This window comes from Lichenostomus cassidix, unplaced genomic scaffold (assembly GCF_008360975.1).
Source record: "Lichenostomus cassidix isolate B80296 unplaced genomic scaffold, HeHo_3.0 HiC_scaffold_33, whole genome shotgun sequence".
Classification (NCBI taxonomy): Eukaryota; Metazoa; Chordata; class Aves; order Passeriformes; family Meliphagidae; genus Lichenostomus; species Lichenostomus cassidix.
In genome coordinates, this window is record NW_028147632.1 from 2,745,647 (window position 1) to 2,771,541 (window position 25,895).

At 52.2% G+C, this 25,895-nt stretch overlaps 4 protein-coding genes across 5 annotated transcripts in view; 3 read left to right on the top strand and 1 right to left on the bottom strand.

Annotated features, from left to right (window-relative positions):
- LOC146421500 (C-type lectin domain family 2 member B-like) overlaps positions 1–25,895 on the top strand; it is a 149,470-nt gene that overhangs the window by 26,011 nt on the left and 97,564 nt on the right. The gene's annotated exons all lie outside the window — the stretch shown is intronic.
- The window catches only part of LOC146421503 (uncharacterized), a 121,748-nt gene continuing 97,564 nt past the window's right edge, over positions 1,712–25,895 (top strand). Inside the window, exons 1-6 of one of the 2 annotated variants that reach the window (XM_085047349.1) lie at positions 1,712–1,801; positions 3,190–3,926; positions 4,251–4,355; positions 4,592–4,746; positions 4,839–4,939; positions 5,101–5,669. In XM_085047349.1, the coding sequence (XP_084903475.1) occupies positions 3,269–3,926; positions 4,251–4,355; positions 4,592–4,746; positions 4,839–4,939; positions 5,101–5,215 (1,134 nt within the window). In that variant the 5' untranslated portion in view covers positions 1,712–1,801; positions 3,190–3,268 and the 3' untranslated portion in view covers positions 5,216–5,669. Of the gene's footprint in view, positions 1,802–3,189; positions 3,927–4,250; positions 4,356–4,591; positions 4,747–4,838; positions 4,940–5,100; positions 5,670–25,895 lie in introns of those variants that run through there. The other variant, XM_085047348.1, reaches the window with a different exon arrangement.
- Positions 7,267–18,563, bottom strand: LOC146421504 (small ribosomal subunit protein uS13-like). Its single transcript, XM_085047126.1, has 6 exons — positions 18,498–18,563; positions 12,460–12,660; positions 11,149–11,235; positions 9,760–9,861; positions 8,125–8,216; positions 7,267–7,410 (listed from the first exon to the last, which is right to left on the bottom strand). The coding sequence occupies exons 1-6, from the start codon at positions 18,561–18,563 to the stop codon at positions 7,335–7,337; spliced, it is 624 nt and encodes a 207-aa protein (XP_084903252.1). The 3' UTR covers positions 7,267–7,334.
- Positions 18,727–25,310, top strand: LOC146421505 (vacuolar protein sorting-associated protein 52 homolog). The gene is made up of 5 exons (XM_085047396.1): positions 18,727–18,755; positions 18,898–18,979; positions 21,244–21,296; positions 22,309–22,384; positions 25,213–25,310. The coding sequence occupies exons 1-5, from the start codon at positions 18,732–18,734 to the stop codon at positions 25,308–25,310; spliced, it is 333 nt and encodes a 110-aa protein (XP_084903522.1). The 5' UTR covers positions 18,727–18,731.

The window sequence follows — 25,895 nt, forward strand, 5'->3', positions numbered from 1 at the left end:
AAAGAGAGATTTCACAAAAATCAGAAAGAGCAGAACCTTCAGGAATGAAACTAAAACTAAAACAGGCACAGGTATTGAAAAATCCTCAAAAACTAGAATGGTGAAAAGGTTTCTCACCTGTCACTAACAGGTTTTTAGGGTGTTTGTTCCTGGTGGAATGAGAAGCTCATTAAAATCCCCCAATTTCCTAGTCCCAAATCTAATGGCAAAGATGATCAATTAGCACAGGAGTTAATAGCAATTAACAAAATGTGGGAGCTAATCCATCCACACTCCTAACCAGACGAGGAGAGAATTAGGGAGGATTCCCTGTAGAGGTTTAAAGGACACATTTCCTGCACATCTCTGGCCATTCCAGCCAGGAGCTTTGCACATTTGAGTGGAAAATCCACAGCCAGGCCTGAGTCAGCAGGAGGATTTCTAATCAGCCCCACAGTTTTTGGGAATCCACTGGCAAAGGAACGAGAGGGAAATAAGAGCTTAAATCCCCAGAGGTCTGATGATGTCCTGAGAGGCACTGAAGAACTGGGCTGAGACCCAAATCTTGAATTAGTAAACTTTTTAGCAATAAATGTGTAGGATTAGAGCCTGTAGGATTAGAGAGTCTGTTTGTCGTTTTCGGACGGTCGGGACAGAGACAGAGATCTCTGAGGTCAGGTCTCTGAGCATGGGGTTTGTTGTGAAATAAATAAACCCCACGGGTGGGTGTAGGAGAGCTGCTAGGGGCTGCCAGACACAGCCCAGAGCAGGGCAGAGAAGCGAGAGAGAGAGAGAGAGAGAGAGTAGAAGAGGAGCGGAAAAGAGAGAGATCCAGTGGTTGCCATTTACAATATATAAATCATTTTCTGTGTTGAAAATTCTAATTCTCATTAACCTATCTAGAACAAGCTCCAAACCCTACAACATTTACATACAACCTATAAGAATCATCACATTACCATACAGGGTTATATTTTGAATATTCTAATTCTCACTAACCAATCCAGAACAAGCTCCAAACCCTACAACATTTACACACAACCTATAAGAACCATTGCATTACCACACGGGGTTATATTTTAAACCCTAAAAACTGCTTTTTGGACCCTCTGCCAAGCAGGCAGGGTCTGCTCTGAGCCGTGGAGCTGTCTGCAGGCAGAGGAGATTGTTCCATCAAGAGGGGATTACCTCCAATCGGCCACACCATTGTTTTCTAGTTGTTCAGTAACTGGGGTTTGGTAACTCAAAGCTTGTCTTCATTTCCATCTCCATATTCTCAGCATCTTTTGCCAGGTAATCATATTTATAAGGCTTTCCTAGTTCATCTTCCCCAATAAATGGTCACAGGAAACCGAGAGAAAAGGCCATAATATGAAAATGGCTGGGACAGTTCTGGGGTTTGAAATTCTCTGAGGTCAAAGGAAAGTGAGCAGAGTCATAAACATAGAGGGAATCTCATATCTGCCTTGGGATGGTCAGGGCATGGGTCAGGAATTAATGATTATGGTATTGACTTTGGACATTAAACATGACGATTTTATTGCTTATTGCTGATCATACTTGGGCTGTGCTCCAACAACCTAAGAAAACACTGATAAGGGACGTCAGACTTTGGGCTTTGCATGTCACAAATATCTTTTGAAGTATTCACTTTTGGGAGCCAAAATCTTTCCCAAGCGGTTCCACCACAATTCCCTGTGGCTCAGAGTTGTGGATCAGCCGTGCGGCCCGGGCAGGCGGCGGAGCTCAGAGAGAAGCGGCAGCAGTGAGAGCAGCAGAGCCCGGGCAGGCGGCGGAGCTCGGAGAGGCTGTCCCAGCGCAGGTGGGAGCCGCGCTGCCTTGTGCCGGGGCTCGGGGCTCGCTGCGGGCGGATGGAGGGGATGCAGGGGGCGGCAGGGGGGCTGTGGCGGCTTCCTTCTCCCGTCTCCCTCCGTCCCGTGTCCCTCCCTGTACCGCCAGGAGGCCAGGACAGGCAGGGCAGGGTGCGGGTGGCTCCGGTGCCACGGCGGGTAGCACTGCAGAAAATACAATCGTGATGGGAACGTCCTGAGCAGTCTGCCCCGATTGGCTGAGCTCCCTCGGCTCGCGCGCTGATTGGCCGGGCGGCAGGGGAGCCTCTGCTTCGGCCACGCCCTCTGGACGGGTTTTGGTGTAACAGACACTCACTCTCTCACTCACGGGGACGGCCAGCGCGGATCGGCTGTGCCGATCGGCTGTGGCACCCGGGAGCGGCGGCAGCGGGCGGAGCAGAGCGCGGGGAGGCGTCGGCGGAGCTCGGAGAGGCTGTCCCAGCGCAGGTGGGAGCCGCGCTGCCTTGTGCCGGGGCTCGGGGCTCGCTGCGGGCGGATGGAGGGGATGCAGGGGGCGGCAGGAGGGCTGTGGCGGCTTCCTTCTCCCGTCTCCCTCCCTCCCTCCCTCCCTGGCTGTGGCGCCGTGTTGCCGCTGGCCTGAGGCCACTGAGGGAGCGGCTGCCCGCGGTCTCCTTGCCGCTGCTGCCGGAGCAGCGCTGGCTCGTCGCGGGTGCTGTGGGTAGCACAGAGGTGGCTGTCCCGTTCCCGGGACTGTTCCCGGCCATGCGGCACCGGGCTGTGCGCCCCTGGTGCAGCGGGACATGTCCGTGCCTGGGGCTGGCAGGGGATGGAATGAAACCTGAGTGTCTCTGCCAAGCCAAGCGCTCGGGAGGAGAGGGAGCACCTTGCGGTATTTTCAGCGGATCCTCGCGCCAGCCCGGCTCGTCCACCCCGCCTCCTTCCTTGTCTCTGTGTCCGTGTGTTACCCCGTGTGTCACCCCGTGTGTTACCCCGTGAATCACCGTGTCTCTCTCCTTCCATCAGCCCCGCCCGCCTGCCCTCTCTCCCCGCCCTCCCTTCCACCTTCCCTGCCAGGCTCTGCCTCTTCTCTCAACCATGTACCGACCGGGCTCTGCAGCGCTCGCTGTCCCTGAGCTGCAACCCTCAGCGCAGGGCATGCAGGGGACAATGCTGAGCCCCTCAGGGCTGCTGGTTCTTTCCTTGTCTCCCCGGCAGGCTGAGCCCGATCCGCAGCTGCTCTGTTCCCGCACTCGGCAGCTCCCGGGCGCTGTCCCTAACTGTCCCTAACTGTCCCTGCCTGTCCCTAACTGTCCCAGCCCGGAGCTGCACAGCCAGAGGGGTTGGGGCTGCAGGGCCGAGCTGGGCCCGGAGCTCTCTGACACTGTGTTTGTGTCCCCAGGTGCTGCCGGGGAGCAGAGACAGGGCAGGGCTGAGCTGGCAGTGCCTTCCAGAGCCAGCACCAGCCGGGAGCTCTCATCATGTGCTCCACAGTCGGCCAGGATGGAGGCTGTGAAACTGCACTGGAAGCTCAATTCTGTGCTCCTGGACCATCAGTGCTGATGTCTCTGGGGCAAGATCAGTCCTCTGAGTGTGCACTGAGCAAAGATGTGAAGAGTGGATTGTGCCCCAGGGATGGAGAGCCTGCTGGGGACTTCCTTCAGGTGCAAGATCGTCTTGGTGAGGAGCAGAGCCACGACAGCTGTACGTGTGTAGGGAGCCAAGGGAAGGACAATGGAAGTGGCTCCAGCTATGGCTCCAGCTATGGCTCCAGCTCTGGGCGCCCAGAGGAGCAGCAGAATCCTAAGCACAGGTCAGGAACTGAGCAGACAGAGCTGCCTCAGGTGCCACATCCTGCTGAGCACAACCAGAGAGACTCGATTTGTCAGTCTGAAATGAGACTAAGGAAGGATGAAGCTGTTGTTGAGATTCCCGAGGATGCCCTGGGTGCCCAAAATGGATCAGCAACCAGAGGTACAGGATTGCCTCAGCTGCCAGATCCTGCTGGGCACAGGCAGGGAGAAGCTGCTTCTCTCTTGGGGCAGAGTGAATCCCAGCCCAGGGGTGGCATTGGAGAGAAGTGCCAGGATGGATCAGCAGTGGGAGTCACACACAGCAAGAGCCTCAGAGGATATCTGGGTGAGTGCAGGGCCAGCGCTGTGGCCTCTAGAGAGGGGACAATGGGCAGTGTGAGCCCAGGAGCACAGGGCTGGCAGGGTGTGGCTGTGTCCAGGGCTCTGGAAGAAGCCTAGAGCTCTGCTGGGACTGACAGCCCTGGCCCTGGGCAGTTCTGCTGCCCTGGCTGTCCCCACACCTGTGTCCCTTGTCCCTGTTCGTGCTGCCAGCTCAGTGAGTGGCACACGGGCTGAGGGTCCCTGCTGTGCTCCCCGGGCGTTGGGTGGGGATGTGAGGGCTGGGCCTGCTCAGGACAGCTCCATGCTCACGGCCTGCGGCTCTTTCCAGCTCCTGCTGAGTGGATCAGATCCCATCCCGTGCTCACCCTGGCTGTGCTGACTCTGCTCCTGCTCCTGGCTGTGGCTCTGGCGGTGTCCTTGGCTGCTGTGTCAGGTAAGGAGGAGCAGCAGCCTCAGCCCAACCCCTCGGGGCACTGCGGGCTCACTGCTCCCTCACGGCCGGGATCGCCCGTCAGCCCCGCCCTGACCAATCAGCGCGCGGGAGAACGAGGAGTGACGGCTGAATCAGCCAATCGCTGGGATGGGGGAATTTGAGCGGGAAAACCAGCCAATGGGAGCTCGGGCTGCTCCGTGAGGGGAGAATCCTCAGACCTTCTGTTCACTCTGCAGTGAAAATGCACTCTCAGTCGGCCTGTCCCGATGTCTGGGTTGGGTACAACAGGACCTGCTACTTCCTCTCGACGGATTGTCTCTCCTGGGATCAGGCTAAGGCTCAGTGCTCAGAGCTCGAGGCCTCCCTGGCTGTGCTCACTGACAAGGAAATGGTGAGTGAGGGGTTTGGGGTGGCTGAGGGGAGCCTGGGGAGCTCCTGGGCCAGGGCTGCAGCTCCCATTATCTGCTCCTCTCTCCTTGCCAGGAGTTCCTGTTCCATTTCAGCAAGAACAAGGATTACTGGCTCGGGCTGCACAGACAGGGCCAGCGGCTGCAGTGGGTGGATGGCAGCAACTTCAGCTCCTCGTGAGTGCTGGGGAGCTGGGCAGGGCCTGGGGGCACAGGCAGAGCTTTGGGGGCACAGGCAGAGCCTAGGGGGGCATAGAGGGCACAGACAGGGCCTGGGGGGCACAGGGGCACAAGCTGTTCCCCTGAAGTTCCATCACTGTCACTGCTCCTCCCTGCAGGGTTCCTGTCCAGGGCAATGCAGACTGTGTGCACCTGGCTGAGAATTACCTCGGGAGACAGCCCTGCTCAAATGACATACAGTTTATCTGCAGCAGACCCCAAACTCACCAGTAACAGGATGGAGAAAAAATCTGTGTTCGGGGAGAGATCTTCTCTTCCCCCAGCATGAGGATTTCCTTCACCAGCTGCAACATCTGCCTTGCACTGATCCTTGGGGTCAGCTCAGTGCTTGTTCTGCAGGAGGAAGAAATGATGTGAAAGCTCTGGGTGTCTGGGCTGGGTGTTGCTTTCTATCTCTGGAGCCATTTTAGGGTTCCTGTTGTAGTACGTATTTCTCTAGAGATCTTTTATATATCTACAGATAGAAGTGTGTGATAAGAGATTTCAAACATGTCTTCCTAACACTGTATTTTTACACTAATCATGTATTTATATATTGATCTACCTCTTTGCATACAGATTATGAACAGTTGCTTCCGTATGAATGTAACCTTCCTGGGTGTGAATTACTAATAATGCCAAGGTGTGGATTTAACCCCACCTGGGCCACTTGCTTAAGGGCTTGAATCAATTCTTGGAGGTCTATTCCAACTCAGCATGGTTTCAGATGTCCTCGTGTGACCTCCATCAGCATTTATGGTGCCAGTGTTGCTGCTCACACTCGTATTGTTTTATAACGTTCACAATAAAGACTTGTGAAGGCCACACTGTCCCTCGTGTCCCCTCAGCACCTGCAGCCCTGTCCCTTGCCCTGCTGCCCCTGCCCCGGGGGCTTCAGCCGAGCCAGAGCCTCTTCCCAGTGCTCCCAGTGCTCCCAGTCTGCCCGTGCAGCCTCCAGCAGCCAGCGAGGCCTTCAGCTGGGCCGGCAGAGAGGAGCTGCTGGAGCTCCCAAATCAGTTGGGTTCCGTTTGTCCTTCCCAGCCTGGGGAACAACGATTCGGGAGTTTTCTGCCCAAACGCTGTCCGTTCCTCCGCTCAGCCCAAGGGGTTTGGGGAGATTTTGGCTTTTTGGGGGAAATCAAAGCGATGTGGGGACAAGGCGGGATTGTCCCTCAGAGCCGCTCCTGCCAATCAGTACGCGAGGATGAGGAGTGGCAGGAGATTCAGCCAATCAAAAGGAGCAGTGGGGTTCGGGCGGGAACATCAGCCAATGGGAGCGAGGGGCGGGCTTAGCTTGGGGTGAGGGGCTCGAAGCTCCGTGGTCCGTTCCTGAAAATGTCGGGAGAGGAGCGACAGCCTGGAATGTCCCGGGCTGGGCAGGAGGGCGAGGAACCGCTGTGGTGAGTCCGGGATGGAGCAGAGAGCTCCCTGCAGCCCCGGCAGGAGTCCAGGCCGGAGCAGAGATAGCTGAGAGAGACCCCGAGCCCGTGGGAAGCCCCTCAGAGCCATGGCAGGTGCTCCCGGCGGGACTTGTGTGGGATCCCCGCTGGAGCAGCCTGTTCCTGAGGGATTGTGTCCCCTGGAGGGACCCCAGGCTGGAGCAGGACAAGGATTCCTCTGCCTGAGGGGGAGGAATGACATGCCCTGACTGTAACCTCCACCCTCTGTGCCTCTCGGTGGGCAGGATGGGGGGAGTGAGGGATAAAGTGAAGCCCAGAAAGGAGGGAAAGGTGGGCAGGAAGTGTTTTGGTAGGAATTATTTTACTTCTCATTCTCTTGCTGTGATTTGATAATCCATTCAATTCATTTCACCGAGTCAGGCGTGTTGTGCCAGTGACCAATGAGGGATGTCTCCCCCCCCTTCACCAAACCCTCGAGGCTTTCCTTACGTGTTTTGTTCCCTGCCCAGGGCAAGGAGTGACAAAATGGGGCAGAAAGGCCGTGAGGGCAAAGGCGCCATTTTGCTGAAGGGCAAGGCTGGCATTGAGTAAAGCGTGGGCGCCATCTTGGTTGTGGGCGGCGCCATGTTGGTTGAGGGCGGCTGGAGTGGAAAATCCACTTTTATTCCCAAAAAATCCATTTCTATACCAAAATTCCACTTCTATCCCCTAAAATCTCACTTCATTCCCAAAAAGCATTTATTTGATTCCCTCCAAAACCACTTGTATCCCAAAAAAATCACTTTTAGCCCCCAAAATCTCCTTCCATTCCTAAAAAAACTCATTCCCAAAAACTACCCGCAAAAAATTGAGGGAAAACCCTTTTCTCCCCCCAAAAAAATCCACTTCTCAGTTCCAATAATTCTTTTATTCTTAGAATTCCCAAAATCCACAATATTCCACCTCTTTTTCCTTTATTTTTTCTTGGACACTCCCACGGTTCTCCCGCGACGCCCAGTGGTCTTGGTGTGCTGACCTCGAACTCTCAGCCTGGAAAAAAGGGGAAAATTGGGATTTTACCCAAAATTCCTGCAATTTTGGGCAATTTTTGATGGTTTTGTGATTTTGGGCAATTTTTAGTGGTTTTGGGGTTGTGGATTCCTGGCTGAAAAAAGGGGAAAATTGGGATTTTACCCCAAAATCTTTGGGGATTTTGGGCAATTTTTGGTGGTTTTGGGATTGTGGTTTCCTGGCTGAGAAAGGGGAAAAATTGGGGTTTTACCCCAAAATTCCTGGGATTTTGGGCAATTTTTGGGGTTTTTTGGGGTTGTGGATTCCTGGCTGAAAAAAGGGAAAAATTGGGGAATTTTTGGGATTGCGGATTCCAGGGTGAAAAAAGGGGGAAATTGGGATTTTACCCCAAAACTTTTGGGGATTTTGGGCAATTTTTGGGTTTTTTGAGATTGTGGATTCCTGGCTGAAAAAAGGGGAAAATTAGGGTTTTACCCCAAAATTTTGGGCAATTTTGGGGGTTTTTGGGATTGTGGATTCCTGGTGAAAAAAGGGAAAAATTGGGATTTTACCCCAAAATTTTTGGGATTTTTGGGGGTTTTGGGATTGCGGATTTGAGGGTGAAAAAAGAGGAAAATTGGGATTTTAACCCAAAATGTTGGGGATTTTGGGCAATTTTTGGGTTTTTTGGGATTGTGGAATTCCCGGAATTGCTGGAATTTCCCGGAATTTCCCCCAAATCGCTGTTTTTACCCCCAGAAGTGGCGCAGGCCGCGGTGAGCTCTGATCTTCTTCAGACGCTCCAGATCCTCGCGGAGTTTGTTGTCCAAGCCGTTGGCCAAAACCTGGGAAAAATGGGAAAAATTGGGGAAATTTGGGGAAAAAGGGGGAGGAATGGTGGGAAATCGGGAAAAAGGGAAAAATAGGGGGGAAAAAATGGGAAATAATGGAGAAAAAAATGGGAAATAATGGGGAAAAAATGGGAAATAATGGGGAAAAAGGGGAAATAATGGGAAAAAATGGGAAATAATGGGGAAAAAATGGGAAATAATGGGGGAAAAAATGGGAAATAATGGGGGAAAAAATGGGAAATAATGGGGAAAAAAATGGGAAATAATGGAGAAAAAATGGGAAATAATGGGGAAATAATGGGGAAATAATGGGAAAAAAGGGGAAATATTGGGGAAAAAAATGGGAAATAATGGGGAAAAAATGGGAAATAATGGGAAAAAAAGGGGAAGTAATGGGGAAAAAAGGGGAAATAATGGGGAAATAATGGGGAAAAAAGGGGAAATAATGTGGAAATAATGGGGAAAAAAATGGGAAATAATGGGGAAAAAAAGGGGAAATAATGGGGGAAAAAATGGGAAATATTGGGGAAAAAAGGGGAAATAATGGGAAATAATGGGGAAAAAGGGAAATAATGTGGAAATAATGGGGAAAAAATGGGAAATAATGGGGAAAAAAGGGAAATAATGGGGAAAAAAGGGGAAATAATGGGGAAAAAATGGGAAATAATGGGAAATAATGGGGAAAAAGGGAAATAATGGGGGAAAAAAGGGGAAATATTGGGGAAAAAATGGGGAAAAAAATGGGAAATAATGGGGAAAAAAATGGGAAATAATGGGGAAAAAATGGGAAATAATGGGGAAAAATGGGAAATAATGGGGAAAAAATGGGAAATAATGGGAAATAATGGGGAAAAAGGGAAATAATGGGGGAAAAAAGGGGAAATATTGGGGAAAAAATGGGGAAAAAAATGGGAAATAATGGGGAAAAAAATGGGAAATAATGGGGAAAAAATGGGAAATAATGGGGAAAAATGGGAAATAATGGGGAAAAAAGGGAAATAATGGGGAAAAAAGGGGAAATAATGGGAAAAAAATGGGAAATAATGGGGAAAAAAGGGGAAAAAATGGGGAAAAAAAAGGGAAATAATGAAAAATAGGGAGGAAAAAGTGAGGGGAAAATGGGAAATAAGGGAGAGAAATAGGGAGAAATGGAAAAAGGGAAAAAAAGGGGGAAATGGGGAAAAATGGGGAGAAAAGAAAGGAAATGGGGGAAAATTTGGGATAAAAGAAGGGAAAGGGGAAAAATGGGAAATAATGGAGGGAAATGGGGAAAAATTAAGGAAAAAGGGGGAAATAATGGGGGAAATTCAGAAATAATGGGGAAAGAAGGAAAAATTTTAAAAGGGAATATGTGGAAAAAATGGGGGAAAAAGGGGAAATAATGGGGGGAAATGAGAGAAAAATGGGGGAAAAATGGGAAAAATTGGGGGAAAAAAGGGAGAAAATGGGGGGAAAAGAGGCTTGGGGCCACCTGGGCCAGGTGAGGTGACATTTGGGGACGTTTTTGGGGGAATTTGGGTCATTTTTTGGGACCCACCTGGGAGTATTTTCCGTCCTTGACATCCTTCTGCCGGTTGAGGAACCAGTCGGGGATTTTGTACTGCCGAGGGTTCTGCATGATGGTGATCACCCTCTCCACCTGGGGACAGTGACAGTCACACACCTGGGGACACCTGGTGGCCCCAGAAATCCCAAACTGTCCCCAAAATGCTGAATGTTGGGCAAAAATCCCGAAAATTGCAACCAAATCGCACTAAGAATGGCTGAAATGGAGCTCAAAATGGTCTAAAATGTCTCTAAAAACAGCCTGGAATGACCTAAAAGTGTCCCCAAATGTGACCCTGAATTGTCCCCAAACCCCTCAGGTCCCCAAATCCCACAAATTGAGCCAAAAATCCCGAAAATTGCACCCAAATGGCACTAAAAATGGCTGAAATGGAGCTTAAAATGGCCTAAAATGCCTTTAAAAACAGCCTGGAGTGACCTAAAAGTGTCCCTAAAGTCCCCAAATGTGTCCCCAAGGTGTCCCCAAACCCCTCAGGTCACCAAATGCCACAAATTTGGCCAAAAATCCTAAAAATTGCAACCAAATGGCACTAAAAATGGCTGAAATGGAGCTAAAAATGGCCTAAAATGTCTCTAAAACCAGCCTGGAGTGACCTAAGTGTCCCCAAATGTGTCCCTGAAGTGTCCCCAAGGTGTCCCCAAACCCCTCAGGTCACTAAATCCCACAAATTGGGCAAAAATCCTGAAAACTGCAACCAAATGGCACTAAAAATGGCTGAAATGGAGCTAAAAATGGCCAAAAATGTCTTTAAAAACAGCCTGGAATGACCTAAAAGTGTCCCCAAGGTCCCCAAATGTGTCCCTGAAGTGTCCCCAAGGTGTCCCCAAACCCCTTGTCACCAAATGCCACAAATTGAGCCAAAAATCTTAAAAATTGCACCCAAATGGCACTAAAAATGGCTGAAATGGAGCTAAAAATGGCCTAAAATGGCTTTAAAAACAGCCTGGAGTGACCTAAAAGTGTCCCTAAAGTCCCCAAATGTGTCCCCAAGGTGTCCCCAAACCCCTCAGGTCACCAAATGCCACAAATTTGGCCAAAAATCCTAAAAATTGCAACCAAATGGAACTAAATATGGCTGAAATGGAGCTAAAAATGGCCTAAAATGTCTCTAAAACCAGCCTGGAGTGACCTAAGTGTCCCCAAATGTGTCCCTGAAGTGTCCCCAAGGTGTCTCCAAACCCCTCAGGTCCCCAAATCCCACAAATTGGGCAAAAATCCTGAAAATTGCACCCAAACTGCACTAAAAATGGCTGAAATGGAGCTAAAAATGGCCTAAAATGGCTTTAAAAACAGCCTGGAGTGACCTAAAAGTGTCCCTAAAGTCCCCAAAAGTGTCCCCATGATGTCCCCAAGTGTCACCTCGTCCTCGGTGAGCTCCCCGGCGCGCTTGGTCAGGTCGATGTCAGCTTTGCGCAGAACCACGTGGGCATAGCGCCTGCCAACGCCCTGAGGGGACACAGAGTGACAGTGAGGGGACAGAGAGGGGACAGAGGGTGACAAACAGCCCAGCAGTGTCCCCAGCACTGCCTCCCCACGCCCTGAGGGGACAGCGAGGGGACAGCGAGGGGACAGCAGGTGACAAACACCCCCAGCAGTGTCCCCGATGTCCCCAGCACTGCCTCCCCACGCCCTGAGGGGACAGCAGGTGACAAACACCCCCAGCAGTGTCCCCAGAGTGTCCCCAGCACTGCCTCCCCACACCCTGCAGGGACAGTGAGGGGACAGAGGGTGACAAACAGCCCAGCAGTGTCCCCTGAGCGTCCCCAGCACCACACAGGCATAGCGCCTCTCCACGTGCTGTGGGGACACTGAGGTGACAGGGAGGGGACAGAGGGTGACAAACAGCCCAGCAGTGTCCCCAGAGTGTCCCCAATGTCCCCAGCACTGCCTCCCCACACCCTGTGGGGACAGTGAGTGACAGTGAGGGGACAGCAGGTGACAAACAGCCCAGCGGTGTCCCCAGAGTGTCCCCAGCACTGCCTCCCCATGCCCTGCGGGGACACTGAGGTGACAGTAGGTGACAAACAGCCCAGCGGTGTCCCCAATGTCCCCAGCAGTGTCCCCAGCATGTCCCCAATGTCCCCAGAGTGTCCCCAATGTCCCCAGCAGTGTCCCCAATGTCCCCAGCAGTGTCCCCAGCATGTCCCCAGCGGTGTCCCCAATGTCTCCAGTGTGTCCCCAATGTCCCCAGCGGTGTCCCCAATGTCCCCAGAGTGTCCCCAATGTCCCCAGCAGTGTCCCCAGCATGTCCCCAGCGGTGTCCCCAATGTCTCCAGTGTGTCCCCAATGTCCCCAGCGGTGTCCCCAATGTCCCCAGCAGAGTCCCCACTGTCCCCCATGTCCCCAGTGGTGTCCCCAGAGGGGATAGCAGGTAACCAACACCCCCAGCGGTGTCCCCAATGTCCCCAGAGTGTCCCCAATGTCCCCAGCAGAGTCCCCACTGTCCCCCATGTCCCCAGTAGTGTCCCCCATGTCCCCAGCGGTGTCCCCAGAGGGGATAGCAGCTAACGAACACCCCCAGCGGTGTCCCCAATGTCCTCAGCGGTGTCCCCAGCGGTGTCCCCAATGTCCCCAGCGGTGTCTCCACTGTCCCCCATGTCCTCAGCAGTGTCCCCACTGTCCCCCATGTCCCCAATGTCCCCAGAGTGTCCCCAATGTCCCCAGTGTCACCTTGATGGCGGTGATGGCGAAGGCGATCTTGCGGCGCCCGTCGATGTTGGTGTTGAGAACTCGCAGGATGTGCTGGAACTTCTCGGGGATCACCAGCGACTGTGGGGACAGCAGGGGACACTCAGGGGTGGCACTGGGCTGGGGACGCTTTGAGGGAGGTTGGGGACAGTTTGGGGAAGTTGGGACACTTTTAGGGGAGGTCTGGGGACAATTTTAGGAAGGCTAGGGACACTTTTGGGGAGGTTGGGGACAATTGTAGGAGGGTTGGGGACACTTTTAGGGGGTTGGGGACACTCTTGGGTAGGTTTGGGACAGATTTAGAGAGCTTGGGGACACTTTTAGGGAGATTAAGGACTGTTCTGGGAGGTTGGGGACACTTTTAGGGAAGTTTGAGACACTTTTAGGGAGACTGGGGACAGTTTTTGCGAAGTTGGGGACAACTTTAGGGAGGGTTGAAGGCACCTAGAGGTTATTTGGGACACTTTTAGGGAGACTGGGGACAGTTTTAGGGAGGTTTGGGACAATTTTAGAGGGATTAAAGACACTTTTAGGGAAGTTGGGGACAGATGTAGTGGAGTTGGGGACAGTTTGGGGACACTCTCAGGGTGGCTCTGTGCTCAGAGTGGCTCTGTGTCCTGGCTCTGTGCCCAGGCTGGGCTCAGAATGGCTTTGTGTCCTGGCTGTGCTGAGAGTGGCTCTGTGCTCAGGCAGGCTCTGTGCCCAGGGTGGGCTCAGAATGGCTTTGTGTCCTGGCTGTGCTCAGAGTGACTTTGTGTCCTGGCTGTGCTCAGGGTGGCTCCGTGCTCCGAGTGGCTCTGTGCCCAGGGTGGCTCTGTGCTCAGAGTGACTCTGTGCTCAGGGTGGCTCTGTGCTCAGGGTGGGCTCCGAGTGGCTTTGTGTCCTGGCTGTGCTCAGAGTGGCTCTGTGCTCCGAGTGGCTTTGTGTCCTGGCTGTGCTCAGAGTGGCTCTGTGCTCAGGGTGGCTTTGTGCCCAGGCTGGGCTCAGAATGGCTTTGTGTCCTGGCTGTGCTCAGAGTGACTTTGTGTCCTGGCTGTGCTGAGAGTGACTTTGTGTCCTGGCTGTGCTCAGGGTGGCTCTGTGCTCAGAATGGCTCTGTATCCTGGCTCTGTGCCCAGGCTGGCTCTGTGCCCAGGCTGGGCTCAGAATGGCTTTGTGTCCTGGCTGTGCTGAGAGTGGCTCTGTGCTGAGAGTGACTCTGTGCTCAGGCTGGCTCTGTGCTCAGAGTGGCTTTGTGTCCTGGCTCTGTGCTCCGAGTGGCTCTGTGCTCAGGGTGGCTTTGTGCCCAGGCTGGGCTCCGAGTGGCTTTCTGTCCTAGCTGTGCTCCGAGTGACTTTGTGTCCTGGCTGTGCTCAGGGTGGCTCCGTGCTCAGAGTGGCTTTGTGTCCTGGCTGTGCTCAGGGTGGCTCTGTGCTCAGAGTGGCTTTGTGTCCTGGCTGTGCTCAGAGTGAATTTGTGTCCTGGCTGTGCTCAGAGTGGCTCTGTGCTCCGAGTGGCTCTGTGCTCAGGGTGGCTTTGTGCCCAGGCTGGGCTCCGAGTGGCTTTGTGTCCTGGCTGTGCTCAGAGTGAATTTGTGTCCCTGGCTGTGCTGAGAGTGGCTCTGTGCTCAGGGTGGCTTTGTGTCCTGGCTGTGCTCTGAGTGGCTCTGTGCTCAGAGTGGCTCTGTGCTCAGAGTGACTTTGTGTCCTGGCTGTGCTCAGAGTGCTCTGTGCTGAGGGTGGCTTTGTGTCCTGGCTGGGCTCAGAATGGCTTTGTGTCCCTGGCTGTGCTCAGAGTGACTTTGTGTCCTGGCTGTGCTCAGGGTGGCTCTGTGCTCAGGCTGGCTCTGTGCTCAGGGTGGCTCTGTGCTCAGGCAGGCTCTGTGCCCAGGGTGGCTCTGTGCTCAGGGTGGCTCTGTGCTCAGGGTGGCTCTGTGCTCAGGCAGGCTCTGTGCCCAGGGTGGGCTCCGAGTGGCTCTGTGTCCTGGCTGTGCTCAGAGTGGCTTTGTGTCCTGGCTGTGCTCAGGGTGGCTCTGTGCTCAGAGTGGCTTTGTGTCCTGGCTGTGCTCAGAGTGAATTTGTGTCCTGGCTGTGCTCAGAGTGGCTCTGTGCTCCGAGTGGCTCTGTGCTCAGGGTGGCTTTGTGCCCAGGCTGGGCTCAGAATGGCTTTGTGTCCTGGCTGTGCTCAGAGTGCTCTGTGCTCCGAGTGAATTTGTGTCCTGGCTGTGCCCAGAGTGGCTCTGTGCTCAGGGTGGCTTTGTGCCCAGGCTGGGCTCAGAATGGCTTTGTGTCCTGGCTGTGCTGAGAGTGGCTCTGTGCTGAGAGTGGCTCTGTGCTGAGAGTGACTCTGTGCTCAGGCTGGCTCTGTGCTCAGGGTGGCTCTGTGCTCAGAGTGGCTTTGTGTCCTGGCTCTGTGCTCCGAGTGGCTCTGTGCTCAGGGTGGCTTTGTGCCCAGGGTGGGCTCCGAGTGGCTTTGTGTCCTGGCTGTGCTCCGAGTGACTTTGTGTCCTGGCTGTGCTCAGAGTGGCTTTGTGTCCTGGCTGTGCTCAGGGTGGCTCTGTGCTCAGAGTGGCTTTGTGTCCTGGCTGTGCTCAGAGTGGCTCTGTGCTCAGGGTGGCTTTGTGCCCAGGCTGGGCTCAGAATGGCTTTGTGTCCCTGGCTGTGCTCAGAGTGACTTTGTGTCCTGGCTGTGCTCAGGGTGGCTCTGTGCTCAGGCTGGCTCTGTGCTCAGGGTGGCTCTGTGCTCAGGGTGGGCTCCGAGTGGCTTTGTGTCCTGGCTGTGCTCAGAGTGACTCTGTGCTCAGGGTGGCTCTGTGCTCAGGGTGGGCTCCGAGTGGCTTTGTGTCCTGGCTGTGCTCAGAGTGGCTCTGTGCTCAGGGTGGCTTTGTGCCCAGGCTGGGCTCAGAATGGCTTTGTGTCCTGGCTGTGCTGAGAGTGAATTTGTGTCCTGGCTGTGCTCAGAGTGACTTTGTGTCCTGGCTGTGCTCAGGGTGGCTCTGTGCTCAGAGTGGCTCTGTGCTCAGAATGGCTCTGTGCTCAGGGTGGCTCTGTGCTCAGAATGGCTCTGTATCCTGGCTCTGTGCCCAGGCTGGCTCTGTGCCCAGGCTGGGCTCAGAATGGCTTTGTGTCCTGGCTGTGCTGAGAGTGGCTCTGTGCTCAGGGTGGCTCTGTGCCCAGGCTGGGCTCCGAGTGGCTTTGTGTCCTGGCTGTGCTCAGAGTGCTCTGTGCTCCAAGTGGCTCTGTGCTCCGAGTGGCTCTGTGCTCAGAATGGCTTTGTGTCCTGGCTGTGCTCAGAGTGCTCTGTGCTCTGAGTGGCTCTGTGCTCAGAGTGAATTTGTGTCCTGGCTGTGCCCAGAGTGGCTCTGTGCTCAGGGTGGCTTTGTGCCCAGGCTGGGCTCAGAATGGCTTTGTGTCCTGGCTGTGCTCAGAGTGGCTCTGTGCTGAGAGTGACTCTGTGCTCAGGCTGGCTCTGTGCTCAGAGTGGCTTTGTGTCCTGGCTCTGTGCTCCGAGTGGCTCTGTGCTCAGGGTGGCTTTGTGCCCAGGGTGGGCTCCGAGTGGCTTTGTGTCCTGGCTGTGCTCAGAGTGACTTTGTGTCCTGGCTGTGCTCAGAGTGAATTTGTGTCCCTGGCTGTGCTGAGAGTGGCTCTGTGCTCAGGGTGGCTTTGTGTCCTGGCTGTGCTCTGAGTGGCTCTGTGCTCTGAGTGGCTCTGTGCTCAGAGTGGCTCTGTGCTCAGGGTGGCTTTGTGCCCAGGCTGGGCTCAGAATGGCTTTGTGTCCTGGCTGTGCTCAGAGTGCTCTGTGCTCCGAGTGGCTCTGTGCTCAGGGTGGCTTTGTGCTCAGAATGGCTTTGTGTCCTGGCTGTGCTCAGAGTGCTCTGTGCTCCGAGTGGCTCTGTGCTCAGGGTGGCTTTGTGCCCAGGCTGGGCTCAGAATGGCTTTGTGTCCTGGCTGTGCTCAGAGTGCTCTGTGCTCTGAGTGGCTCTGTGCTCCGAGTGAATTTGTGTCCTGGCTGTGCCCAGAGTGGCTCTGTGCTCAGGGTGGCTTTGTGCCCAGGCTGGGCTCAGAATGGCTTTGTGTCCTGGCTGTGCTGAGAGTGGCTCTGTGCTGAGAGTGGCTCTGTGCTGAGAGTGACTCTGTGCTCAGGCTGGCTCTGTGCTCAGGGTGGCTCTGTGCTCAGAGTGGCTTTGTGTCCTGGCTCTGTGCTCCGAGTGGCTCTGTGCTCAGGGTGGCTTTGTGCCCAGGGTGGGCTCCGAGTGGCTTTGTGTCCTGGCTGTGCTCCGAGTGACTTTGTGTCCTGGCTGTGCTCAGAGTGGCTTTGTGTCCTGGCTGTGCTCAGAGTGGCTCTGTGCTCAGGGTGGCTTTGTGCCCAGGCTGGGCTCAGAATGGCTTTGTGTCCCTGGCTGTGCTCAGAGTGACTTTGTGTCCTGGCTGTGCTCAGGGTGGCTCTGTGCTCAGGCTGGCTCTGTGCTCAGGGTGGCTCTGTGCTCAGGGTGGGCTCCGAGTGGCTTTGTGTCCTGGCTGTGCTCAGAGTGACTCTGTGCTCAGGGTGGCTCTGTGCTCAGGGTGGGCTCCGAGTGGCTTTGTGTCCTGGCTGTGCTCAGAGTGGCTCTGTGCTCAGGGTGGCTTTGTGCCCAGGCTGGGCTCAGAATGGCTTTGTGTCCTGGCTGTGCTGAGAGTGAATTTGTGTCCTGGCTGTGCTCAGAGTGACTTTGTGTCCTGGCTGTGCTCAGGGTGGCTCTGTGCTCAGAATGGCTCTGTATCCTGGCTCTGTGCCCAGGCTGGCTCTGTGCCCAGGCTGGGCTCAGAATGGCTTTGTGTCCTGGCTGTGCTGAGAGTGGCTCTGTGTTCAGGGTGGCTCTGTGCCCAGGCTGGGCTCCGAGTGGCTTTGTGTCCTGGCTGTGCTCAGAGTGCTCTGTGCTCCAAGTGGCTCTGTGCTCCGAGTGGCTCTGTGCTCAGAATGGCTTTGTGTCCTGGCTGTGCTCAGAGTGCTCTGTGCTCTGAGTGGCTCTGTGCTCAGAGTGAATTTGTGTCCTGGCTGTGCCCAGAGTGGCTCTGTGCTCAGGGTGGCTTTGTGCCCAGGCTGGGCTCAGAATGGCTTTGTGTCCTGGCTGTGCTCAGAGTGGCTCTGTGCTGAGAGTGACTCTGTGCTCAGGCTGGCTCTGTGCTCAGAGTGGCTTTGTGTCCTGGCTCTGTGCTCCGAGTGGCTCTGTGCTCAGGGTGGCTTTGTGCCCAGGCTGGGCTCCGAGTGGCTTTGTGTCCTGGCTGTGCTCAGAGTGACTTTGTGTCCTGGCTGTGCTCAGAGTGAATTTGTGTCCCTGGCTGTGCTGAGAGTGGCTCTGTGCTCAGGGTGGCTTTGTGTCCTGGCTGTGCTCTGAGTGGCTCTGTGCTCTGAGTGGCTCTGTGCTCAGAGTGGCTCTGTGCTCAGGGTGGCTTTGTGCCCAGGCTGGGCTCAGAATGGCTTTGTGTCCTGGCTGTGCTGAGAGTGGCTCTGTGCTCAGAGTGGCTCTGTGCTGAGAGTGACTCTGTGCTCAGGCTGGCTCTGTGCTCAGAGTGGCTCTGTGCTCAGAGTGGCTCTGTGCTGAGAGTGACTCTGTGCTCAGGCTGGCTCTGTGCTCAGAGTGGCTCTGTGCTCAGGGTGGCTCTGTGGCCAGGCTGGGCTCCGAGTGGCTTTGTGTCCCTGACTCTGTGTCCCTGGCTCTGTGTGCCACTTTCAAGGCGGTTGTGGACACTTCTAGGGGGGTTGTGGACACTTTTAAGGGGGTTTGGCTCCCTTTCTAGGGAGGTTGTGGACACTTTACGGACACTTTTATCGGGCCAATCCTGAGGGGATCTGGGGACTAAGTGACAGGAGAGCAGGACACGAGCGGTGCCACCACCCAGGGGTGTCCCACACCCCACCCGCGGTGCCACCACCCTTCCCGGGCAGTGGGGACACCCGGGGTGTCGAAGTGTCACCGTGAGGAGCCAAGGCCGCCATGAGGGGAGCCAAGGCGCCATGAGGGGAGCCAAGGCGCCACGACATCTGAAGGGGAGGGCTCAGACATTCGCTCCCTTCCCGCTGCCATCGCGCCATTCCCGCCCCGCCGCCTCCCTCAGCCCCTCCGCCATCTCGCCGCGCCCTTCCCGCCGCCCGCCGCCCTCTCCCCGCCCCGATGGCGGCGGATCCCCGCCGAGCTCTCACCATGGCTGCACCACTGCGACTTTCCACCAGCACCCAAAAGGAGGAGAATCAGCCGGAAATGACGTCATCCCGCCCCCGCGCCGTGCTTCAACAAGATGGCGGCGCAGGCGCAGGCTGAGGTACCGCCGGGAGCTGGAGAGCTTCGGGGATTTCTGCTTTATTTTACATTATTTTGGGATTTCCTGTGGAGACTTTGGGGTTTTTCGGGGCGGCGGAGGCTCTGGGGGCGGTGAGGGCGCCGCTGACCGTGCCGTGCCGCAGGTGGGAGCGCTGCCGGCGCCGCTGGAGGCAGAGCTGGAGGCCGAGCTGGACCTGGACGGGGCGGAGCTGGACGAGGTGGATGGTAAGAGGCAGTGTGGCGTCACTGATTAATTAAATCAAGCGTTAATTTGTCGAGACGCGGAAGACTTGAACGCCCAATGTGAGTGTACAGCAAGCTTCGGTTTATTGAGTGTTAGCATACATACTTATAGGGTGGTTAATTAGGTAATGCATATTCTGTAACCGCATATTATTATAGGTTATTTGCTTCAACGCCCTAAGTCTGGCTATTTGCCTTATGTATGGATACATATTCACTTTACTCAGTTTTCTATTTTTTTATTGGTTCTTGCACATCCCTATCAGCAGCCTTATCCCAATGTTGCAGGAAGCTGGACTCTAATTTGCTCATTGTGCTCTAATTTGCTGACTGGCCAGAGAGTTGCCATCTGGGCAATAGTGAACAGAGTACGGCTATTGCTAAGAAACAGCTTGTCTAAGTGTTACAAAACAGCTTGTTTAAATCTATATGTCCTTTCTCTATTAGCCAACTTTCCGCGTTAATTAGGAGGCGGGGCCTGGGCGGGCGTGGTCAGCAGGTAGAATGGGGTGGAGCCTTAGAGGGGCGTGGCCTGCAGGTAAAGGATGAATGGGAGTCCGAGAGGGGCGTGGCCATGACCTTATTTGGGTTAATGGCGCCTGGTGGGGGCGTGGCCATTTACCTCATTTGGAATGCGTGTGGGCGTGGCTATAACCTTATTTGGAATGCTTGTGGGCGTGGTCATGACCATATGTGGGTGAGCGGGGCCTGGCGGGGGCGTGGCCAATCACCTAATTTGGCTTGATTGTGGGCGTGGTCATGACCTTATTTGGGTTAAGGGGGCGTGGCCAGCACCCTAATTTGGGTTGACTGTGGGCGTGGCCATTTACCTTATTTGGGCGTGTCCAGCCTGCTGGGGGCGTGGCCAGGATTTGGAGTCAACATTGCTGTCAATGGAAGGGGGCGTGGCTTGTGCAGGGGGCGTGGCCTAAAGCGGACGGAACCATTTGGGACGGGGGGGGAATTACGACCCAATCCCCCCTTTTTTCCCATTTTCCCCCCATTTTTCCCTATTTTTTCCCCATTTTTTCCTATTTCCCCCTTCATTTTCCCGTATTTTTCCCCTCACTTTTCCTATTTCCTCCCTCCATTTTTTCCCCCATTTCTTTCCTAATTTTTTTCCTAATTTTTCTCGCATTTTCTCCATTTTTCCCCCCATTTTTCCCAATTCCCCCCCATTTTTTTCCTATTCTTCTTACCCATTTTTCCTATTTTTCCCCCATTTTTTCCCATTTTTCCCTCTTTTTCCCCCATTTTTTTCCTGTATTTCCCCCCATTTTTTCCCTATTTTTCCCCAATTTTTTCCCTATTTTTTCCTGTATTTTTCCCCATTTCCCCCCTGTTTTTTCTTATTTTTCTCCCCATTTTTTCCTATTCTTCTCTCCCCATTTTTCCCCATTTTCCCCATTTTTTCTCCATTTTTTCTCCATTTTTTCCAATTTTCCCATTTTTCTCAATTTTTTCCATTTTTTTTTTCCCCATTTTTTCCTATTCTCTCCCATTTTTTCCCCATTTTCCTCCTCATTTTCCCCATTTTTTTCTTATTTTTCTCCCATTTTCCCCCTTTTTTCTCTCCTATTTTTTTCTTCTTTTTCTCTCCCATTTTTCCCCATTTTTCCCATTTTTCCCCATTTTTCCCACTTTATTTCCCCATTTTTCCCCATTTTTTCCCCATTTTTTCCCCATTTTTCCCCCATTTTTTCCCCCATTTTTCTCCATTTTTTCCCCATTTTTTCCCCATTTTTCCCCATTTTCCCTATTTTCCCATTTTCCTCATTTCTCTAAATTTCCCCATTTTGTTTTTTCCCCATTTTTCCCCATTTTTCCCCCATTTTTCCCCATTTTTTCCCCATTTTTTCCCCATTTTCTTCCTATTCTTCTCTCCCATTTTTTCCCCATTTTTTCCCCATTTTCCTCCTCATTTTTCCCCATTTTTTCTTATTTTTCTCCCCATTTTCCCCCTTTTTTCTCTCCTATTTTTTTCTTCTTTTTCTCTCCCATTTTTCCCCATTTTTCCCACTTTATTTCCCCATTTTTCCCCATTTTTTCCCCATTTTCCCCCCATTTTTCCCCATTTTTTCCCCATTTTTTTCCTATTCTCTCCCATTTTTTCCCCATTTTCCTCCTCATTTTTCCCCATTTTTTCTTATTTTTCTCCCCATTTTCCCCCTTTTTTCTCTCATATTTTTTTCTTCTTTTTCTCTCCCACTTTTCCCCATTTTTCCCATTTTTTCCCCATTTTTCAGTTCACATCCAGGAGAACCTGGAGGACGCTTTGGTGCAGGAAGCTCTGCAGACTGTGAGTGTCCCCAAAATGTCCCCAAATGTCCCCAAAATGTCCCTAAATATCCAAAAAAAATCCCCAAAAAATCCCAAAATGTCCCCAAATATCCCCACAACGTCCCTAAATATCCCCAAATAGTGCAAAATGTCCCCAAATGTCCCCAAAAAATGCCAAAATATCCCAAAATTTCCCCTAAATATCCCCAGGTGGACCCAAAATGTCCCCAAATGTCCCCAAATCTCCTCAAAATGTCCCAAAATGTCCCCAAATGTCCCCAAAAAATCCCAAAATAGCCCAAAATGTCCCCAAAAAGTTCCCCAAATGTCCCCAAATGTAAAAAAATCCCCAAAATGTTCCCAAATGTCCCCAAAAAGTCCCTAAATGTCCCCAAATGTCTCAAAAATGTCTCCAAATGTCCCCAATTTGTCCCCAAAATGTCTCCAAAAGTCCCCAAAATGTCCCCAAATATCCCACAGTGTCCCCAAATGTCCCCAAGTATCCCACAATGTCCCCAAAAAGTCCCCAAATATCAAAAAATGTCCCCAAAATGTCCCTGAAAAATCCCAAAAAATCCCAGAAAGTCCCCAAAATGTCCCCAAATGTCCCCAAAAATTCCCAAAACATCCAAAAATGTCCCCTAAATGTCCCTGAAAAATCCCGAAAAACCCCAAAATGTCCCTAAATGTCCGCAGAAAATACCCAAATGTCCCAAAAATGTCCCCAAAATGTCCCCAAATGTCCCAAAAAATCCCCAAAAAATCCCAAAATGTCCCTGAAAAATCCCAAAAAATCCCAAAATGTCCCCAAATGTCCCCAAAATATCCCAAAAATATTCCCAAAATGTCCCCAAATGTCCCAAAAAATCCAAAAAAATCCCCCAAAAATCCTAAAATGTCCCTGAAAAATCCCATAGAAATCCCAAAATGTCCCCAAATGTCCCCAAAATGTCCCCAAATGTCCCAAAGTGTCCCCAAAATGTCCCCAAATGTCCCCAAATGTCCCCAAATGTCCCCAAATTCCTTTGCAGGGTGTGGACCTTCGGCAGTATTCCCGGCAGGTGGAGTTGGAGCTGCAGGAGGTGGAGAAAGCATCCATCCAGGACTGTATCCCAAAATTGACCCCAAAGTGTCCCCAAGTGTCCCCAAGGTGTCCCCAAGTGTCCCCAGGGTGTCACTGCCACCAAAAATGACCCCAAAATCCACAAAATTGACCCCAAAACCCCTATAAAATGACCCAAAGCACCCAAAAATAACCTCAAATCCCCCAAAGTTGTCCCCAAATTGTCCCCAAGTGTCCCCAAGGTGTCCCCAGGGTGTCCCTGATTGTCCCCAAGTGTCCCCAGGGTGTCACTGCCACCAAAAATGACCCCAAAACCCCTAAAAATGGATCTAAAGCACCCAAAAATGACCTCAAATCCCCCAAAATTGTCCCCAAAGTGTCCCCAAGGTGACCCTGAGGTGTTCCTGATTGTCCCCAATGTCCCCAGGGTGTCACTGCCACCAAAAATGACCCCAAATCCCCCAAAATTGACCCCAAAACCCCTAAAACTTGATCTAAAGCACCCAAAAATGACCTCAAATCCCCCAAAGTTGTCCCCAAATTGTCCCCAAGGTGTCCCCAGGGTGTCCCTGATTGTCCTTGATGTCCCCAGGGTGTCACTGTCACCAAAAATGACCCCAAAATCCACAAAATTGACCCCAAAACCCCTAAAAATGGATCTAAACCACCCAAAAATAACCTCAAATCCCCCAAAGTTGTCTCTAAAGTGTCCCCAAGGTGTCCCCAATTGTCCCCAAGTGTCCCCAGGGTGTCACTGTCACCAAAAATGACCCCAAATCCCCCAAAATTGACCCCAAAACCCCTAAAAATGGATCTAAAGCACCCAAAAATGACCTCAAATCCCCCAAAATTGTCTCTAAAGTGTCCCCAAGTGTCACCAAGTGTCCCCAAGTGTCCCCAGGGTGTCACTGTCACCAAAAATGACCCCAAAATTGACCCCCAAATCCCTAAAACTTGATCTAAACCACCCAAAAATGACCTCAAATCCCCCAAAGTTGTCTCTAAAGTGTCCCCAAAGTGTCCCCAAGTGTCCCCAGGGTGTCACTGTCGCCAAAAATGACCCCAAAACCCCCAAATTTGACCCCAAAACCCCTAAAAATGGATCTAAAGCACCCAAAAATGACCTCAAATCCCCCAAAATTGTCTCTAAATTGTCCCCAAAGTGTCCCCAAGGTGACCCTGAGGTGTCCCTGATTGTCCCCAAGTGTCCCCAGGGTGTCACTGCCACCAAAAATGACCCCAAATCCCCCAAAATTGACCCCAAAACCCCTAAAAATTGACCTAAAGCACCCAAAAATAACCTCAAATCCCCCAAAATTGTCCCCAAATTGTCCCCAAGTGTCCCCATGGTGTCCCTGATTGTCCTCAATGTCCCCAGGGTGTCACTGCCACCAAAAATTACCCCAAATCCCCCAAAATTGACCCCAAAACCCCTAAAAATTGACCTAAAGCACCCAAAAATAACCTCAAATCCCCCAAAATTGTCCCCAAATTGTCCCCAAGTGTCCCCATGGTGTCCCTGATTGTCCTTGATGTCCCCAGGGTGTCACTGCCACCAAAAATGACCCCAAAACCCCCGAAATTGACCCCAAAACCCCTAAAAATGGACCTAAAGCACCCAAAAATGACCTCAAATCCCCCAAAATTGTCTCTAAATTGTCCCCAAGTGTCCCCAAAGTGTCCCCAAGGTGTCCCCAAGTGTCCCCAGGGTGTCACTGCCGCCAAAAATGACCCCAAATCCCCCAAATTTGACCCCAAAACCCCTAAAAATGCACCTAAAGCACCCAAAAATGACCTCAAATCCCCCAAAATTGTCTCTAAAGTGTCCCCAAATTGTCCCTAAAGTGTCCCCACATGTCCCCAATGTCCCTTGATGTCCCCAAAGCTCAAAAAGTGCCCCCAAAATCCCCTAAAAATGGCCCCAAATGCTCCCAAATCCTCCAAAAAAGTCTCTAAAGTGTCCCTAAGTGTCCCCTGGGTGTCCCCAAGTGTCCTCAGGTGTCCCCAAAGTGTCCCCAATGCCCTAAAAATGCCCAAAAATGCCCCAAAATCCCCCCAAAAATGACCCAAAATCCCCCAAAAATGATCCAAAATGCCCCCAAATGTTCCCGAAGTGACCCAAAATGTCCCCAAAGTGTCCCCAAGGTGTCCCCAAGTGTCCCCAAGGTGTCTCCAAAGCACTAAAAATGTCCCCAAAAGCCTCCAAAATCCCTTAAAAATGCCCCAAAATCCCTTAAAAATGCCCCAAAATTCCCCCAAAACGCCCCAAAATCCCCAAAAACAATCCCCAAAGTGTCCCCAGATGTCCCCAAAGTGTCCCCAAGGTATCCCTGATGTCCCAAAGTGTCCCCAAAGTGTCCTCAAGGCACTAAAAATGCCCCAAAATTCCCCAAAATGTCCCCAAAATCCCCTAAAAATGGCTCCAAATGCCCCAAAATCACCAAAAAATGTCCCCAAGTGTCCCTAAAGTGTCCCCTGGATGTCCCTGATGTCCCCAAGGGTGTCCTTGATGTCCCCAAGGTGTCTCCAAAGCACTAAAAATGTCCCCAAAAGCCTCCAAAATCCCTTAAAAATGGCCCAAAATTCCCCAAAAATGCCCCAAAATTCCCCCAAAGTGTCCCAAAATCCCCAAAAACAATCCCCAAAGTGTCCCCAGATGTCCCCAAAGTGTCCCCAAGTGTCCCCAAGGTGTCCTTGATGTCCCAAAATATTTTCAAGGCACTAAAAATGTCCCCAAAATGCCCCAAAAATGTCCCCAAAATCCCCCAAAATGACCCAAAATGCCCCCAAATGTTCCCAAAGTGACCCAAAATGTCCCCAAAATGTCCCCAAGTGTCCCCAGAGTGTCCCCAAGGTGTCCTTGACTGCTCAGACATCCGGGAGAGTGAGAACATTGCTGAGCTGCACAACCAGATCACTGCTTGTGACGCAATTCTGGAGGTGAGAAATGGGAAAAAATGGGGAAATTAATGGGGAAATTGGGAAAAATGGGAAAAAAATGGGGAAAAAATGGGGAAAATGGGGAAAAAATGGGAAAAAATGGGGAAAAATGGGGGAAAATGGAGAAAAAATGGATCCAAAAATTTGGGGGAAAAATGGATCAAAAAATGGAGGAAAATGGGGAAAAAATGGGGAAAATGGGAAAAACGGGGAAAATTGGGCAAAAAATGAAAGAAATGGGGGAAAATGGGGGAAAAATGGGGAAATGGGGAAAATGGGGGAAATAGGAAAAATGGGGAAAAAATGGGGAAAATTGGGCAAAAAGGGAGAAAAAAATGGGGGAAAAAATGGGGAAAAAATGGGGGAAAAATGGGGGAAATGGATCCAAAAATGGATCAAAAAATAGGGAAAAATGGGGAAAATGGATCCAAAAATAGGGAAAAAATGGGGGAAAAAGGGGAAAAAATGGGGAAATTGGGGAAAATAATGGGGAAAAATGGAGAAAATGGGGGAAAATGGACTAAAAATGGGCAAAAATGGGGGAAAATGGATCCAAAAATGTGGAAAAAATGGGAAAAATAGGGGAAAATGGTGAAAAATGGGGAAATTGGGGAA

Excerpts from the sequence above, each read along its gene's own strand:
- LOC146421504 (XM_085047126.1), bottom strand. The coding sequence starts at position 18,563 with ATGGCGGAGGGGCTGAGGGAGGCGGCGGGGCGGGAATGGCGCGATGGC. Across the intron at positions 11,236-12,459 it reads TCGCCATCACCGCCATCAAG|GGCGTTGGCAGGCGCTATGC; the intron begins GTGACACTGGGG and ends GTGTCCCCTCAG. Across the intron at positions 7,411-8,124 it reads GGCCTGCGCCACTTCTGGGG|GCTGAGAGTTCGAGGTCAGC; the intron begins GTAAAAACAGCG and ends CCTTTTTTCCAG.
- LOC146421505 (XM_085047396.1), top strand. The coding sequence starts at position 18,732 with ATGGCGGCGCAGGCGCAGGCTGAG. Across the intron at positions 18,756-18,897 it reads CGGCGCAGGCGCAGGCTGAG|GTGGGAGCGCTGCCGGCGCC; the intron begins GTACCGCCGGGA and ends GCCGTGCCGCAG. Across the intron at positions 21,297-22,308 it reads TGCAGGAAGCTCTGCAGACT|GGTGTGGACCTTCGGCAGTA; the intron begins GTGAGTGTCCCC and ends ATTCCTTTGCAG.